Source organism: Heterodontus francisci, chromosome 45 (genome assembly GCF_036365525.1).
Source record: "Heterodontus francisci isolate sHetFra1 chromosome 45, sHetFra1.hap1, whole genome shotgun sequence".
Lineage (NCBI taxonomy): Eukaryota > Metazoa > Chordata > Chondrichthyes > Heterodontiformes > Heterodontidae > Heterodontus > Heterodontus francisci.
The window spans coordinates 22,601,461-22,618,253 of NC_090415.1; the positions used below are offsets into that span (position 1 = coordinate 22,601,461).

Genomic DNA, 16,793 nt, shown 5'->3' on the forward strand with positions numbered 1-16,793 from the left:
GGACACGGGCAGCAAATGCATGGGAACACCAGCACCTGCAGGTTCCCCTCCAAGTCACGCACCATCCTGACTTGGAACTATATCGGCCGTTCCTTCACTGTCGCTGGGTCAAAATCCTGGAACTCCCTTCCTAACAGCACTGTGGGTGCATCTACCCCACATGGACTGCAGCGGTTCAAGAAAGCATCTCACCACAACCTTCTCAAGGGAATTTACGGATGGGCAATAAATGCTGGCCTAGCCAGTTATGTCCACATCCCAGGAATGTATAATAAAAATTAAAAAGATGCAGATTAACTCTTTGAAAGGCCTTCCCATCCCATTAACTGACTGGTTTGGCTACAGCACTTACCACACCCCATGTCACACATGGGACTGAAAGTTCACTTCCACTGTTGGACTTCAATGAAAAGTAATGGTTGATGTGAAAGGGGTGGCCGATTCACATTTTGCACCAGCAGCCAGCACCAAATTCTATACCAACAACTGTGAAGTGACATTCCCCTTTTCTTATGTCAGGTGTCTAGTGTCACTGAATGCAAATGAAAGCTTGCAGGTGGTGTTATAGCCACACATATTTATTAACAGGTTCCTGCAATCAATGTAACAAGATTGTTGCTTTTTTCCCCTTCAAATAACAGTGCAGTACTCATTACAGTGCAGTGACTTAAGCTACTAATTCATCCCATACATATGACACCAACACAGTTGTGGGCTCCCATTTCTAAATTTGCCAAGCCTTAGGCCACAATAGAGAAGGGAAGAATTTCGCAGAAACGCCCCATTTTGCCAAAGGCTAAACTTTGAGGACAGATTGCTTAGGCTTGTATGCCTTTCTGTATAAAGGGTTAAGTGGTGATCTATTTGAAAGGTTTAGCATGAATCACAATGGTTGATAAGGTCGATAACAGACAAATTATTGCCCCTGGTGGACAGTCCAGAGGAAGGAGGCATAGCTCGCAAATTAGAGCTGGGTTGCTCAGGGGTAGTGGAAATCTGAAACTCACCCTGCCAAAAATTGTTTAGGCTGTGGGTGAATTGAAAATAGACGGTTGTTTTTTTTTAGGTGAGGGTAATAAGGGATCTGGAACCAAATAAGGTAGATGGAGCTGGGATACTGATCTAATACAATAGTGGAACAGGCCCGATGCACTGAATGGACTCCTCCCTGCTTCTATCATTCCTCGGTGATCAGAAGAAATCTCTTGAGCTGAGTCCACCTGGTTCACCGAGATGTAGGAGACTCCCAAAGCATTACTTACTCCACAGTTCGGTGTAGGAGCAGAGTAGGATTTTCTAAAGACTACCCAGTTCCTCTATTCATGCACATTCCATAATATTAGTGATAAGATCTCAAAGAACCCGATACATGCATAATTAATATTACAATGATCAATATATTCTGGCACTGTCAACCCAACAATAACAGTTGGGGCATTTTTTGCGTCCTGAATGGTGTCCTACCACATTCGATGGAATTTATGTTAAAGAGATATTAGCTAAGTGAAACAAGCAGGTCAATTCCTGTCTTGGAATATCGTGTAGGTAAATTTTAAGGCGTTCTAAGCCTTCCCATCTAAAAATGACAATTGTAGTTTGGATTGTTGCGGAGTATTTAAAAGCAAGTTGTGTCTGTAAAACATGTCTCAAGGTACAGCCATTCTCCTTTAAATCGTTGATTTATAGCTCTTCTTTCTGTCTTTTCTTCGTTTCCTCCCCATCATCATCATCATCATCATTGCGATCATCGTCATCATCATCATCATCATCGTCGTCATCATCATCATCGTCATCATCAGCCGCATCAGCATCAGCATCAGCATCATCAGAACGGGGCTCTTTTATTACCTGATGTGTTGCCCCCTCATGTTCTTCATCTGCAGCCTGCTCTTTCACCCAAGTGATTATATCATCTGACTCCTTATCGCCTGCAAAAATCGAACCAGTTACAATTGAATACAAAATAAGGCACCAGAAAGACCTGTTCATTATTCTGCCATTAGCACTCTCTCTGCACTCATGCTTTGTCTTTTGTTACAACAATTTAGCACTCCATTTGCATTCTGTTCCATGATATCTGTCATTTAACCTCTCTCTCCCTCCGTCATAACACAGGCCTTCCTTCTTGTTCTTCATCCCCCGCCCCGCCCCTCTCACTGGCTCAAAGACTGTTTCATTTCTAACTTTTGCCAGTTCTGATGAAAAATCCCGGACCTGAAACGTTAACTCTGTTTCCCTGCTGTATATTTCCAGCACCTTCTGTTCTTAATACAAAATTAATGTTGTTCGTGTAAGCAGCATTAGATATATTCGTTGGATGATCGTGTAAACTTTTAGACATTCCATTGTGCTTGGCGATGTAAGCATTGAGAATAGTAGGGTATTGATTGATAACGTTACAGTTATAAGAAATTTGGTTTTGTTCATTGCTGCTATAATAGTAAGGGTCAATAGTATAGATGGTCTTAAAGATTATGATGTTTAAAAGCGATAGATTCTTCCCACTGATTGCTGAATCATTGATTATCAGGAATGAATTTAAGCCAAATTAAGGCAATACGATTGTTTTGGAAAACAATGTATTTACGCAGAGGCCTTTTGAATGTGGAACTCTCCCCATTAGTCACTGTTGATGGGCGGCTTTAGAATGAAATGACATAGTTGGCTGGCTGAAGAAGTCAGTTGGAACGTTAAAGATGATGATGAGTAGACAGGTGCGATATTAAAGAGTGTGTGTTGCGAGCTGGAGAATGGGATCAGACTAGATGGCTGGTGTGTAGAGAAAGCAATTGAGCCTAATTTAAGTAGTTGGGGGAATGAAAGAGAGAGGAGGAGAGTTAGATTAATTGCCATATGAGGGGGCAATTAAATGCAGAAGGATCAGTCGAGTCAGGTCAGGCTAAGTGGGAAAATGAGAAACAGAGGAAGGAACAGGAGAGTGAGGTTAGGAAAGGTCGAATGTTAAAGCGTATGAAGAGTGAGGACAACACCAACTTATGTTTATGTAGCGACATTAACATGTCCTTTTTCGCTTCACAGGAGTATTTACAAAGGGACGTTTGGCACCAAGCCACATAAGGAGATATGAAGGCTGATTCTTCAAAGTTTGTTCAAAAAAGTATGTTTTAAGGAGTGTTGTACAGGAGGAAAAGGAGGTAGAAACGTGGAGAGCTTTAGGGATGGGATTCTGGATCTTAGACCCAGGAAGCTGAAGGCATGGCAAGCAATGGAAGGGCGATTAAAATTGGGGATGCTCAAGGAGCCAGAATCAGAGGAGTGCAGATATATCTGAACGGCAGTATGATCTGGATATAACACAGTATGAGGAGCACGCTTGGGAGTGAGCGTAGACTAGGCGGGATATTAGGGCATACAGGGCCTATTAACAGACTATGTGGAATACTGGTGTATATGGACAGGGTGCAGGCGATTGGGATTAAATGACGAAACATTAATGGGAGCTGAGTGACATAAGGCGAAGCAAACATTAGGAGAAAAGTAGCCATTTGTTTCAGTGGAAGAATATCCTCTTGGTGTGAAATGAAATTGAATTCCACAGGAAGGAATATTCGTCCTGTGTGATACTACAAGTGGAGCTGCATGCTAAAAGGATGGTTCCCCTCATGGGAGCGATTTGAGCTAGGGGACACATTTTTAATAATAAAGGGTCCCCCATTAAAAATGGAGATGAGGATTTTTTTCTCTCTCTGAGGAATTCTCTTCCTCAGAGAGCCGTGGAGGCATGGTCACTGAATATTTGTAAGTCTGAGTGAGATAGATCATTGATTGACAAGGGAGTCAAAGGTTACAGCAGGTAGACAGGGAAGTAGTACTGAGGCCACCTACAGATCAGGATATAGAATGGAAACCATGCCAAAAAAAAATGCTACGATTGTTACCGGTATATTCCACAGGATTTTTCTTGGATCCATCCTCAAAAAATAAGATGATGGGGAATTTGCTGATACCAAACTCGCTTGCCAGCTCTTTCTCACTTCTGGCGTTGACCTCAGCCAGCTGGATCTGAGAACCTTTCTTGCGGAGAATCCCAACAGCCTTTTCGAACTCGTGCTCCAATTGGTCACATCCGGCACACCCAGGGACATCTAAATGATCAACATAAACCAATGGTAGGAATTAGTACAATTTGTGAAATAAAGAGGTGAAATTAAACATGAGCGTGGATGCAAAGTCAAATTTCTATTGGTTGCCTGTTATACCACCTACCTGATAGAACATAGAACAGCACAGCACAGTACAGGCCATTCGGTCCACGATGTTGTGCCGAAACTTTAACCTACTCTAAGATCAAACTAACTACCTACCCTTCATTCTACTATCATCCATGTACCTATCCAAGAGTCGCTTAAATGCCCCTAATGTATCTGCTTCTACTACCACCGCTGGCAGTGCATTCCACGCACCCACCACTCTCTGTGTAAAGAACCTACATCTGACATCTCCCCGAAACCTTCCTCCAATCACCTTAAAATTATGCCCCCTGGTGATAGTCCTTTCCACGCCGGGAAAAAGTCTCTGGCTATCCACTCTATCTATGCCTCTCATCATCTTGTACCCCTCTATCAAGTCACCTCTCATCCTTCTTCGCTCCAATGATAAAAGCCCTAGCTCCCTCAATCTTTCTTCGCAGGACATGCCCTCCAGTCCAGGCAGCATCCTGATAAATCTCCTCTGCACCCTCTCTAAAGCTTCCACATCCTTCCTATAATGAGGCGACCAGAACTGAACACAATATTCCAAGTGTGGTCAAAGCAGGGCCTTATAGAGCTGCAGCATAACCTCGCAGCTCTTAAACTCAATCCCCCTGTTAATGAAAACCAACACACCATACGCCTTCTTAACAACCGTATCAACTTGGGTGGCAACTTTGAGCGATCCATGGACATGGGCCCCAAGATCCCTCTGTTCCTCCACACTACCAAGAATCCTGTCTTTAAGCCTGTATTCCGCATTCAAATTAGACCTTCCAAAATGAATCACTTCACACTTTCCCAGGTAGAACTCCATCTGCCACTTTTCAGCCCAGCTCTGCATCCTGTCAATGTCCCGTTGCAACCTACAGCAGCCTTCCACACTATCCACAACTCTAGAAACCTTCGTGTCATCGGCAAACTTGCTAACCCAGCCTTCCACTTCCTCATCCAAGTCATTTATAAAAATCACAAAGAGCAGAGGTCCCAGAACAGATCCTTGTGGAACACCACTGGTCACCGAGCTCCATGCTGAATACTTTCCATCTACTACCACTTCTATGAGCCAGCCAATTTTGTATCCAGACAGCCAACTTTCCCTGAATCCCATGCCTCCTTACTTTCTGAATGAGCCTACCATGGGGAACCTTATCAAACGCCTTGCTAAAATCCATATACACCACATCCACTGCTCTTCCTTCATCAATGTGTTTTGTCACATCTTCAAAGAATTCAATAAGGCTTGTGAGGCATGACCTGCCCCTCACAAAGCCATGCTAACTGTCTCTCATCAAACCATGCTTTTCCAAATAATCATAAATCCTGTCTCTCAGAATCCTCTCCAATAATTTGCCCACTACCGACGTAAGACTGACTGGTCTATAATTCCCCGGGTTATCCCTATTCCCTTTCTTGAACAAGGGAACAACATTTGCCACCCTCCAATCATCTGGCACTACTCCAGTGGACAGTGAAGACGCAAAGATCATCGCCAAAGGCGCAGCAATCTCTTCCCTCACTTCCCGTAATATCCTTGGGTATGTCCCGTCTGACCCCGGGGACTTATCTGTCCTCATATCATTCAAAATTTCCAGCACATCCTCCCTCTTAACCTCAACCTGTTCTAAAATATCAGCCGTTTCCACGCTGTCCTCACAAACGACCAGGTCCCTCTCACCAGTGAATACTGAAACAAAGTATTCATTTAGGACCTCCCCTACCTCCTCCGACTCCAGGCACAAGTTCCCTCCACTATCCCCGATCGGCCCTACCCTCACTCTGGCCATCCTCTTGTTCCTCACATAAGTGTAGAACGCCTTGGGATTTTCCTTAATCCTACCCACCAAGACTTTTTCATGTCCCCTTCTAGCTCCTCTAAGTCCATTCTTCAGTTCCTTCCTGGCTACCTTGTAACCCTCTAGAGCCCTGTCTGATCCTTGCTTGCTCAACCTTAAGTAAACTTCCTTTTTTCTCTTGACTAGCTGTTCCACATCTCTTGTCATCCAAGGTTCCTTCACCCTACCATCCCTTCCCTGCCTCATCGGGACAAACATATCCAGCAGTCGCAGCAAGTGCTCCCTACACAACCTCCACATTTCTGTCCTGCATTTCCCTGAGAACATCTGTTCCCATTTACCCAGTTCCTGCCTGCTAGCATTGTAATTCCCCCTCCCCCAATTAAATATTTTCCCATCCCATCTGCTCCTGTCCCTCTCCATGACTATAGTAAAGGTCAGGGAGTTGTGATCACTATCACCGAAATGCTCTCCCACCGAGAGATCTGCCACCTGGCCTTGTTCGTTGCCAAGCACCAAGTCCAACATAGTCTCCCCTCTAGTCGGCCTATCTACATATTGAGTCAGGAAACCTTCCTGGACACACCTGACAAAATCTGCTCCATCCAAACTATTTGCACTAAGGAGGTTCCAATCAATATTAGGGAAGTTGAAGTCACCCATGACAACTTCTGCACCTTTCCAAAATCTGCCTCCCAATCTGTTCCTCCATGTCTCTGTTGCTATTGGGAGGTCTATAGAAAACTCCCAACAAAGTGACTGCTCCTTTCTGACTTCCACCCATAATGACTCAATAGACAAACCATCTTCGACGACCTCCCTTTCTGCAGCTGTGATACTATCCCTGATTAGCAATGCCACTCCCCACCTCTTTTACCTCCCTCCCTCGTCTTTTTGAAACATCCAAACCCCGGAACTTCCAACATCCATTCCTGCCCCTGTGATATCCACGTCTCCGTAATGGCCACAACATCGTGATATTCCACTCCATTGGAATTGAATATTTGGTGTGCGATATAATGGGCGGCAAATGCAACATTAGAACATCCTTTGGGTATCAGAAAGGGCTTTACACCTACTGAAGTACTTTTAACATGCAGTTGCTGTTATAATGTAGATACGCAACAATCAATTTGCACACAGCCAACTCCCACAAACAGCAATGTGATATTCACAAGTTAATCTGATTTTGTGATGTTGGAGAGATAAATATCGATCAGGACCCTGGAGAGATGATGCCCACCCTTCTTTGAAATAGTGTTTTGCATGTTTCGTTTAATGTCAATGCAAGAGTTCAGACTGGGCACTGTTTGAACACCTCCGACATTGCAGCACGCCCACAGTGCTGTATTGGAGCATGCACTTTGATTATTGCATTGAAGTACTGGAGTGGAGCTTAAACCCACCACCAGAGGCCAGAGAGCTGCCAATTGAGCCATTGCTGGCACGGCCCAGTTTGCATCACGTTCATGTCCAAATTCCTTACCAATGATACCACTGATCTCAGTGGAATTGAATATCGGGCGGGGCATATAATGGGAGTCTAATGTGTTACCGTCCATTTTGTGGCACCTCCCAAGATGAATTTCAAGCCCCAAATAAGTGTGGACCCTGGAATAATAAAGCATTAACTTTCCCTGGGGTAAACTTTAGCAGAGACCTTGCCTTGATAACACACAAGACAGTATAGAGAAAGCATTGACTATTCCATCTTTGTAGCCCATGGGTGAATGTCAGGCGGTGGAGTAGTGGTATTATTACTGGACTAATAACCCCGAAACCGAAGGTATTGTTCGGGGGGCATGGGCTCGAATTCCACCATGGCAGAAGTTGGGATTTGAATTCAGTTAATAAATCTGTAAGTTAGAATCTAGCCTAATTATGGCCATGCAACCATTGTTGATTGTTTTAAAAACGCAGCTGGTTTATTAATGCACTTTCGGGCATTAAATCTGCAGTCTTGGTCTGGCCTACTTAAACCCACTGCAGTGTGGTTTCCAGTTAGTTGTATCTAAATGCTACGAAGTCAGTAAGGAATGAAACTGATGGACCACCTGCCATCGACATAGGCACTGGTATTCTATCACCATTCCTTCACTATGGCTGGCTCAAACTCCTGGAACTCCCTTCCAAACAGCACTGTGCATGTATCTACCCACATGGACTGCAGAAGTTCAAGAAGGCAGCTCAGCACCACTTTCTCCAGGGCAATTAGGGATGGGCAATAAATGCTGGCCTACCCAGCGATGGCTCCATCCCATGAATGAATAAAAAAAGCAAAGATAGGTCGGAAAGCAAGTGGTGAGGAGGACGCAAATAGTCCCTAAAGGGATATAGCTAGGTGAAGTGAATGGGCAATAATTTAGCAGGTGGAGGGTTATGTGAAATAAAAACAAGAAATGCTGGAAATACTCAGCAGGTCTGGCAGCATCTGTGGAGAGATAAGCAGAGTTAATGTTTCAGGTCAGTACCCATCTGAAGAAGGGTCACTGACCTGAAACTTTAACTCTGCTTCACTCTCCACAAATGCTGCCAGACCTGTCGAGTATTTCCAGCATTTCTTGTTTTTATTTCAGATTTCCAGCATCTGCAATATTTTGATTTTATTGGAGTATTATGTGAGTTTGTCTACTTTGGTGGGAAGAATCGAAAAAGCAGAATATTATTTAAATGGAGAGAGACTACACGATGCTACGATGCAGACGAATCAGGGTATACATGGATCACAAAAAGTTAGAATGCAGGTACAGCTGTTAATTGTGAAGCCAAGTGTTGGCCTTTATTGCAAGCGGTATGGAGTATGAAAGTAGAGACGTCTTCCTACAACTTTGCAGGGCTTTGGTGAGTCCACACTTCGTGTACTGTGTACAGTTTTGGTCTCCTTACGTAAGAAGTGCAGTTCAGAGACTGTTCACTGTTGATTCCTGGGATAAAGGGAAGGTTGAGCAGGTTGGGCCTATACTCATTGGAGTTTCGAAGAATGAGTGGTGATTTTACTGAAACATATAAGATTCTGAGAGGTTTGACAGCAAGCTCGAGAGGTCAAATGTCCTCCTGCTCCTCCTATTTCTTATGTTCTTATATACCTATGACTTTTGTCTTTACCACCTGAGCATTAATCATCACGCAAATTGGGGAATTTAAATTTAAATTAATTAAACACCACCTGGAACAAAGAACGTAGTCTTAGTAATGGTGACAATGAAGCTGCCAGACTGTTGTAAAAACCCTTGGCCATTTCAGAGGGCAGTTAAGAGTCAACCATATCTCTGGGTGTCCGGAGTCATATGTAGGCCAGACCAGGTAAGAACGGAAGATTTCCTTCCCTAAAGGACATCTGTGGCCGCAAACATGACTCCAGGATCGTACGTTGCCTCCCTGGTGCTAGGGTCAAGGATGTCACGGACCGGCTGCAGGACATTCTGAAGGGGGAGGGTGAACAGTCAGAGGTCGTGGTACACATTGGTACCAACGCTATAGGTAGAAAGTGGAATGAGGTCCTGCAACAAGAATTTAGGGAACTAGGTAGCAGATTAAAACACAGGACCTCAAAGGTTGTGATCTCTGGATTTCTCCCGGTGCCACGTGCTAGTGAGTATAGGAATTGGAGGATCGAGCAGATTAATGCATGGCTGAGAAGATGGTGCAAAAGAGAGGGCTTTAGTTTCCTGGGAGTGTTTCTGGAAAAGGTGGGACCTGTACAAGTTCCTTGCTGGGAGGTTTGCTCGTGCTGTTGGTTGGTGGGGGGGGTGGGGGGGGTGAAAATAATTTGGCAGGGGGATGGGATACAGAGTGGAGGTACAGTACTGGGTGATGCAGTCAATTATAGAAAAGAAACAGTCAGTTCGGAAGGCAGAGCAGATATCGACCTGTTAAGGCACAAATGAAAATGCATCTATTTTAATGCAAGGAGACTTACTGGTAAGGCAAATTAATTAAGGGTATTGATTAGCACATGGGATTATGATATTATTGCTATCACTGGGATATGGTTGAGGGAGGGGCAGGACTGACAGTTCAATATTCCAGGGTATAGAATCTTCAGGCATGACAGGGGAGGGGATAAGAAGAGGAGATGGTATTTAACGTTGATCAAGAAGTCAATTACTGCAGTAAGGAGGGATGATATCTTACAAGGTTCCTCAAATGAGGCCATGTGGGTAGAACATAAAAACAAAAAGGGGGCATCACTGGCTGGGAGTGTACTTCATGCCTCCAAATAGTCAGTGGGAGATGGAGGAGCAGATATGCAGGCAAATCTCAGAGAGATGTAAACATAATAAGGTAATAATAATAGGGGATTTCAACTTCCCTAATATCAAATGGAATAGTCTTAGTGCAAAAGGCTTAAAGAGGGCCGAATTCTTGAAAAGCATACAGGAGAGCTTTTTGAGCCAGTACGTAGATATTCCACAAGAGAAGGGGCAGTACTGGACCGAATAAAGCTGGACAAGTGGTAGAAGTGTCAGTGGGGGAGCATTTCGGGGTTTAGTGACCTTAACTCCATAAGATTTAAGGTAGTTATGGAAAAGGACAAAGACAAACCGGAAATAAAGGTCCTGAATTGGGGGAAGGCCGATTTCAGTATGATAAAACAGGACCTGGCCAAAGTGGACTGGGAGCAGCTAGTTGTAGGAAAGATTACATTCGACCTGTGGGAGTCATTCAAAGAGGAAATAGTGAGAGTTCAGAGCCATCATGTGGCTCATGTTAAGGTGAAGGTTAGGATCAAAAAGTCCAGGGAACCCTGGATGTCAAGGGATATAGAGGATTGTATCAGGGAGAAAAGGAGGCTTATGGCAGATTCAGAGCGCTGAAAAAAGCGGAGGCCATAGAGGAGTATAGGAAGTGTAGGGGGGCACTTAAAAAAGTAATTAGGAGAGCGAAGAGGGGTCATGAAGAAACACTGGCGTGCAAGATAAAAGAAAATCCCAAAGCATTTTATAAGTATATTAAGGGTAAGAGGATAACCTGGGAAAGAGTAGGGCACCACACTATAGAAGGATGTGATTGCACTGGAGAGGGTGCAGAGGAGATTCACCAGGATGTTGCCTGGGCTGGAGCGTTTCAGCTATGAAGAGAGACTGAAAAGGCTGAGGTTGTTTTCCTTGGAGCAGAGAAGGCTGGGAGTGGGGTGGGGTGGGGTATGGGGGGGACAAGATTGAGGTATACAAAATTATGAGGGGCATTGATAGATTAGATAGGAAGAAAGGTTTTTCCCTTAGCGGAGGAGTCAATAACCGGGGGCATAGATTTAAGGTAAGGGGCAGGAGGCTTAGAGGGGATTTGAGGAAAAATGTTTTCACCCAGAAGGTGGTTGGAATCTGTAAGGCACTGCCTGAAGAGATGGTAGAGGCAGGAACCCTCACACCATTTAATAAGTATTTAGATGAGCACTTGAAACGCCATACAAGGCTACGGGCCAAGTGCTGGAAAAAAGGAATAGAATAGGTAGGTATTTGATGGCCGGCACTGACACACTGGGCCGAAGGGCCTGTTTCTGTGCTGTATAACTCTGTTACATGAGTGAACCAGATGGGTTTTACGACAACACATGATAGCTTCAGGGCACCATGACTGAGACCAGCTTACAATTCCAGATTTTTATTAATTAATCAATTAAGTTTAAATTCCACCAGTTGCCGTGGTAGGATTTGAATCTGTGCCCCCAGGTGATTACCCTGGACCTCTGGATTCATGGGTAACTGACAATGTCACTATGCCACCGTCTACCCCTCTTAAAACAGTATTGTTAATACTCAATTTTCAATCCGCAAATGTCTCTTATGAAAAGTTCCTGTGTCAACCAAGTCACAATAATGCGAGGTTTTGCTCTCATGTATGAGTGTTGACATAGGGGTAGAAAAGCAGTGAACAAGTTGAGCAACTATTAACATTGCCAAAGTAAATATAAACACGGTGGTGCCTTAATTCTGTGGAAGTGGTCCCTCTGGTTTGACTGGTAAAGACAGGTATCTGGAAAAGGTACATGCAGATATTAATCAAGCATTTCTGGTGAAATAAGATTAAATGCAAAAAAAAAAACCTGAATGGACCTCCCGTGGTCAACGTTTTACATATGGTTGCAGGTGATGCAAATTCAGTTCTCAGTGAAAGTTTGGGCTGGGATCCATGAGAACCGCCAGAAGGATAGGCGGATTTCAAAGCGCCCTTCCTAGCAACAGTGTGCTCAGAGCATGTTCGTACAAGGTGGTTGTATGCAAAGCAGAGCTGTTTTGCAAGGCAACACCTGTCAAAGCTGCAGCGCCACAGGGTTAATGATTAATGCAACATTTGCTGACGAATTAGGAAAGCTCCTGGGCCTGTAAACAAGTGAATCAATGGTCAGCACTCACTGCTTCTCTAAAGATTGATAAAAAAAACAACAAATTAACATCCATAATAACAGTGATTCTGCAAATACAGAGACTGTGGCAGACACCGCACTGAGAGGGGTATATCCATTATAAGTGTCCCTGCACATACCCAGTCTGTGGTAGACCTCATATTGACAGGGCTCTACCATAATGACAGTGATACTGTGAGTACAAAGACTGTGGTACACCCCACACTAACTGGGGTTTATTCATTATAAGTGCCCCTGTGCGTACCGAGTCTGTGGTCCAACTCAGGCTGACAGGGGTATACCATAATAACAGTGTCATTGTGAGTGCAAAGAATGTGGCACGTACCCCACAATGACAGGTGTATATCCATAGCAATAGGGTTCCTGTGAATACAGAGACTGTGGTGCACCCCACACTGACAGGCATGTACCCATAATAACAGTGTCTCTGAGTACAAAGACGACGGTACACCCCACCCTGCGAGGTACTGAGTCCATGGTACACCTTGTGTGATAAGATCATGCAACAGAGAAGGTGGCCATTCAGCCGTTTGTGCCTGTGCTGACTCTTCGAAAGTGCTATACAATCAGTCCCAATCCCCCGAATAGAATATTTTTATTTTCAAATATTTGTCTAATTCCTTTTTGAAAGTTATGATTGAATATGCTTCCACCACCATTTCAGGCAGTGCTGGATCACAGCAAATCACCGAGCAAAGAAAATAAACCCACCACCTGCAAGTTCCCTTCCCAGTCACACACCATCCTGACTTGGAACTATATCGTCGTTCCTTCACTGTCGCTGCATCAAAATCCTGGAAGTCCCGTCCTAACAGCACTGTGGGTGTACCTCCCTCACACGGACTGCAGTGGGTCAAGAAGGCAGCTCAACACCACCGTCTCACGGGCAATTAGTGATGGGCAATAAATGCTGGCCTGGCCAGCGACGCCCACATCCCATGAATGAATAATAACAATTGTATCAAAATATCTCATAATTTTGAACACCTCTATTAAATCTCGACTGAAACTTCTCTGCTCGAAGGAGAACAATCCCAGATTCTCCAGCTCTGCTTCTCTTTCCACAGATGCTGCCAGACCTGCTGAGTGATTCCAGCATTTCTTGTTTTTGTCCCAGATTCTCCAGTCTCTCCACAAACAAGTCCATCAATCTTGCTTGTGCAACCCCATCCAAGTCCCTGACATCCTTCCTAAAGTAAGGGTTGTTGGATATGCTCTTATTTCAAGCCCTGGCCTCCTTCTACCTTTCTCTGCATTTCGTTCTTGGCAAAGAAGAGACTGAAATGACGGAATATATTTCACTTCCTCTTTCGCTGTTACATGGATCAGTGTTTTAGGGCGAGGTACTTACAAAAGACGACCAGCAGGTCTGCATGCCTTCTGAGAGCCTCTTCAAAGTTGTCCTCAGTCAGGACCAGCACGCCGTCGTCGTCTTGGATGTCGGCCGAGACGAGGGAGAGGGCCCCGAGGGCCAGCAGTAGACCTGTGAATTTCATGCTGCACCCAAGTATTGTAGCACAGTGCAGGATGGCGAATGTGGACAACACCCTCACATTTGAATTGACAGAGATGATATCTGTCAGTAACTGATGGGTGGAGCTCCAGCAGAAAGTGCGCCTGGGCTTTGATATAAAATTTCACAGCCAGACAACAGTGATGCGATTTTCAGTATTTAAAGGCGAACATTCAGGGCACAAAAAAAAGCAATGATTTTCCGTTCTTTAATTGACCAGAAGTGTATTGGAGCAAATTGTGATGATACTGATAAGCTAATTATGTGGATTTGAACTGATTTTGCTTTTAGAGTCAGAGAGTTATACAGCACAGAAACATACCCTACGGCTCAGTGTGTCTGTGCCGGCCATCAAGCACCTATTCTAATCCCATTTTCCAGCACTTGGCCAGTAGCCTTGAATGCTATGGCGTTCCAAGTGCTCATCTAAATACTTTTTAAATGATGTGAGGGTTCCTGCCTCTACCACCCCTTCAGGCAGTGAGTTCCAGATTCCAACCACCCTCTGGATGAAAACATTTTTCCTCAAATCCCCTCTAAACCTCCTGCCCCTTACCTTATATCTATGCACCCTTGGTATTTCCGCTAAGGGAAAATGTTTTTTCCTATCTACCCAATCTATGCCCCTCATAATTTTGTGTACCTCAATCAGGTCCCCCCCCCCCACCCCCCCAGCCTTCTATGCTGTAAGGATAACAAATCTAGCCTATCCAGTTTCTCTTCAAAGCTGAAATGTTCCAGCCCGTTCACCGACCTGGTGAATCTCCTCTGAACCCTCTCCATTGCAATCACATCCTTCCAAGAGTGCGGCGACCATAACTGTACACAGTACTCCAGTTGTGGCCAAGCTAGCGTTTTATACAACTAATTAATTCATAGGATGTGGGCATCGCGGGCTAGGACAGCATTTATTGCCCATCCCCAATTGCCCTTGAGAAGGTGGTGGTGAGATGCCTTCTTGAACCGCTGCAGTCCTTGCAGTGTAGGTACACGCACAGTGCTGTTTGGAAGGGAGTTCCAGGATTTTGACCCAGCAACAGTGAAGTAATGGCGATACAGTTGCAAGACAGTATTTGGCTTGGAGGGGAACTTGCAGGTGGTGGTGTTCCCATGCATTTGCCGCCCTTGTACTTCAAGGTGGTAGAAGTCGCAGGTTTGGAAGGTGCTGCCTGAGTAGCCTTGGTGTGTTGTTGCAGTGCATCTTGTAGATGGTACACACTCTGCGTCGGTGGTGGAAGGAGCGAATGTTTGTGGAGGAGGTGCCAATCAAGGGGGCTGCTTTGTCCTGGATGGTGTCAAGCTTCTTGAGTGTTGTTGAATATGCACCCATCCAGACAAGTGGAGAGTATTCCACCACACTCCTGACTTGTGCCTTGTAGATGCTGGACAGGTCTGGGGGAATCAGGAGGTGAATTACTCACCACAGGATTCCTAGCCTCTGAACTGCTCTTGTAACCACAGCATGTATGTGGCTGGTCCATTTCAGTTTCTGGTCAATGGTAATCCCCAGGATGTTGATAGTGGGGGAATTAAGCGATGGTAATGCCATTGAACATTGAAATGGTGACATGCTCTCTTGTTTGAGATATGCCATGAGGTTACAGATTGTGATTGAATAGAATTCTGCTCCTGCTGAATGCCCACGTTGTCAGATGGATGCCCAGTTTTCAGCTGCTAGATCTATCTAATTTAACACCGTGGCGTTGTCAGACAGCACGGTGGAGGCTGCCCTCAGTGTGAAGGTGGGACTTTGTCGCCCCAAAGACTGCCACGATCACCCCTACCAATACTGACATAGCGTGCAGCAGCTAGATTGGTGAGGGTGAGGTCAATTAGGTTTTATCCTTATGTTGGTTCTTTCACAACCTGACCCGAAGGCCCAGTCTGGTAGCTGCGTCTTCCTGGACTCTGCCAGTAGTTGTGTTACCGAGTCACTCTTGGTGATTGTCATTGATGTCCCCCGCCGAGAGTACATTCTGTAAACTTGCTACCTAAGTGCTTCTTCCCAGTGAATGTTCGACATTGAGCCGTACTAGATTCAATAGCTGAGATGGCTAGTGGGTAATTTTCAGCAGGAGATATCCTGACCCATCTTTGACTTGATGCCATGAGACTTAGGGACACAGAATAGGGACACAGCTAAACACAGGAAAGCAAACAAGTCAGAGGGAATGCAGCGGAAGTAAGTTTCAAGGAAGTAAGACCAGGATGGATGGACTCTACTTTAATGCCAGGAGAATTACATGGAAGAGTTAAGGGCAAGGATTGTCATTTGGAATTGTGATATAGTAGCCATCACGGAGACATGGTTGAGGGAGGGACAGGATTGGCAGCTCAATATCGCGAGATATAGAATCTTCAGTCAAGACAGAGGAGCGGGTAAAAGAGGAAGGGGCATTGCAATATTAGTGAAGGAGTCAGTTACTGCAGTAAAGAGAGATGATATCTTGGTGGGGCATCAAATGAAGCTTTATGGGAAGGGTTCAGGAATAAAAAAGGGACAGCCACATTGCTAGGTGTTTATTATAGACCCCCAGATAGTCAGCGGGAAATTGAGGAGCAAATATTTGTGCAATTCACAGAGGTGTGGAAAAGTAATAATAGGTGATTTCAACTTTCCCAACATTAACTGGGATAGTCATCGTGCTAAGGGCTTAGATGGGGTGGAATTCTTAAAATGTATACAGGAGAACTTTTTAGCTCAATATGTAGAGGATCCAACTCGGGAGGCTGCAGTGCTGGACCTAATTCTGGGGAATGAAGGCGGACAGGTGGTTGATGTGTTGGTGGAGGAGCATTTTGGTGATAGTGATCACAACATGGTACAATTTAAGCTTGTTATGGGGAAAGAAATAGACAAGTTGCAAAAAAGGTTTTGGATTGGGGGAGAGCGAATTTTAGTAAAA

At 44.7% G+C, this 16,793-nt stretch overlaps 1 protein-coding gene across 1 annotated transcript; it reads right to left on the minus strand.

The window, feature by feature from the left end:
• Positions 1-575: 575 nt before the first annotated feature.
• On the minus strand, positions 576-13,923 carry LOC137356511 (protein disulfide-isomerase-like). Its single transcript, XM_068022397.1, has 3 exons — positions 13,726-13,923; positions 3,900-4,106; positions 576-1,928 (listed from the first exon to the last, which is right to left on the minus strand). Exons 1-3 carry the CDS (start codon positions 13,868-13,870, stop codon positions 1,681-1,683), a joined length of 600 nt encoding a protein of 199 aa, XP_067878498.1. The 5' UTR covers positions 13,871-13,923; the 3' UTR covers positions 576-1,680.
• Positions 13,924-16,793: the final 2,870 nt, after the last annotated feature.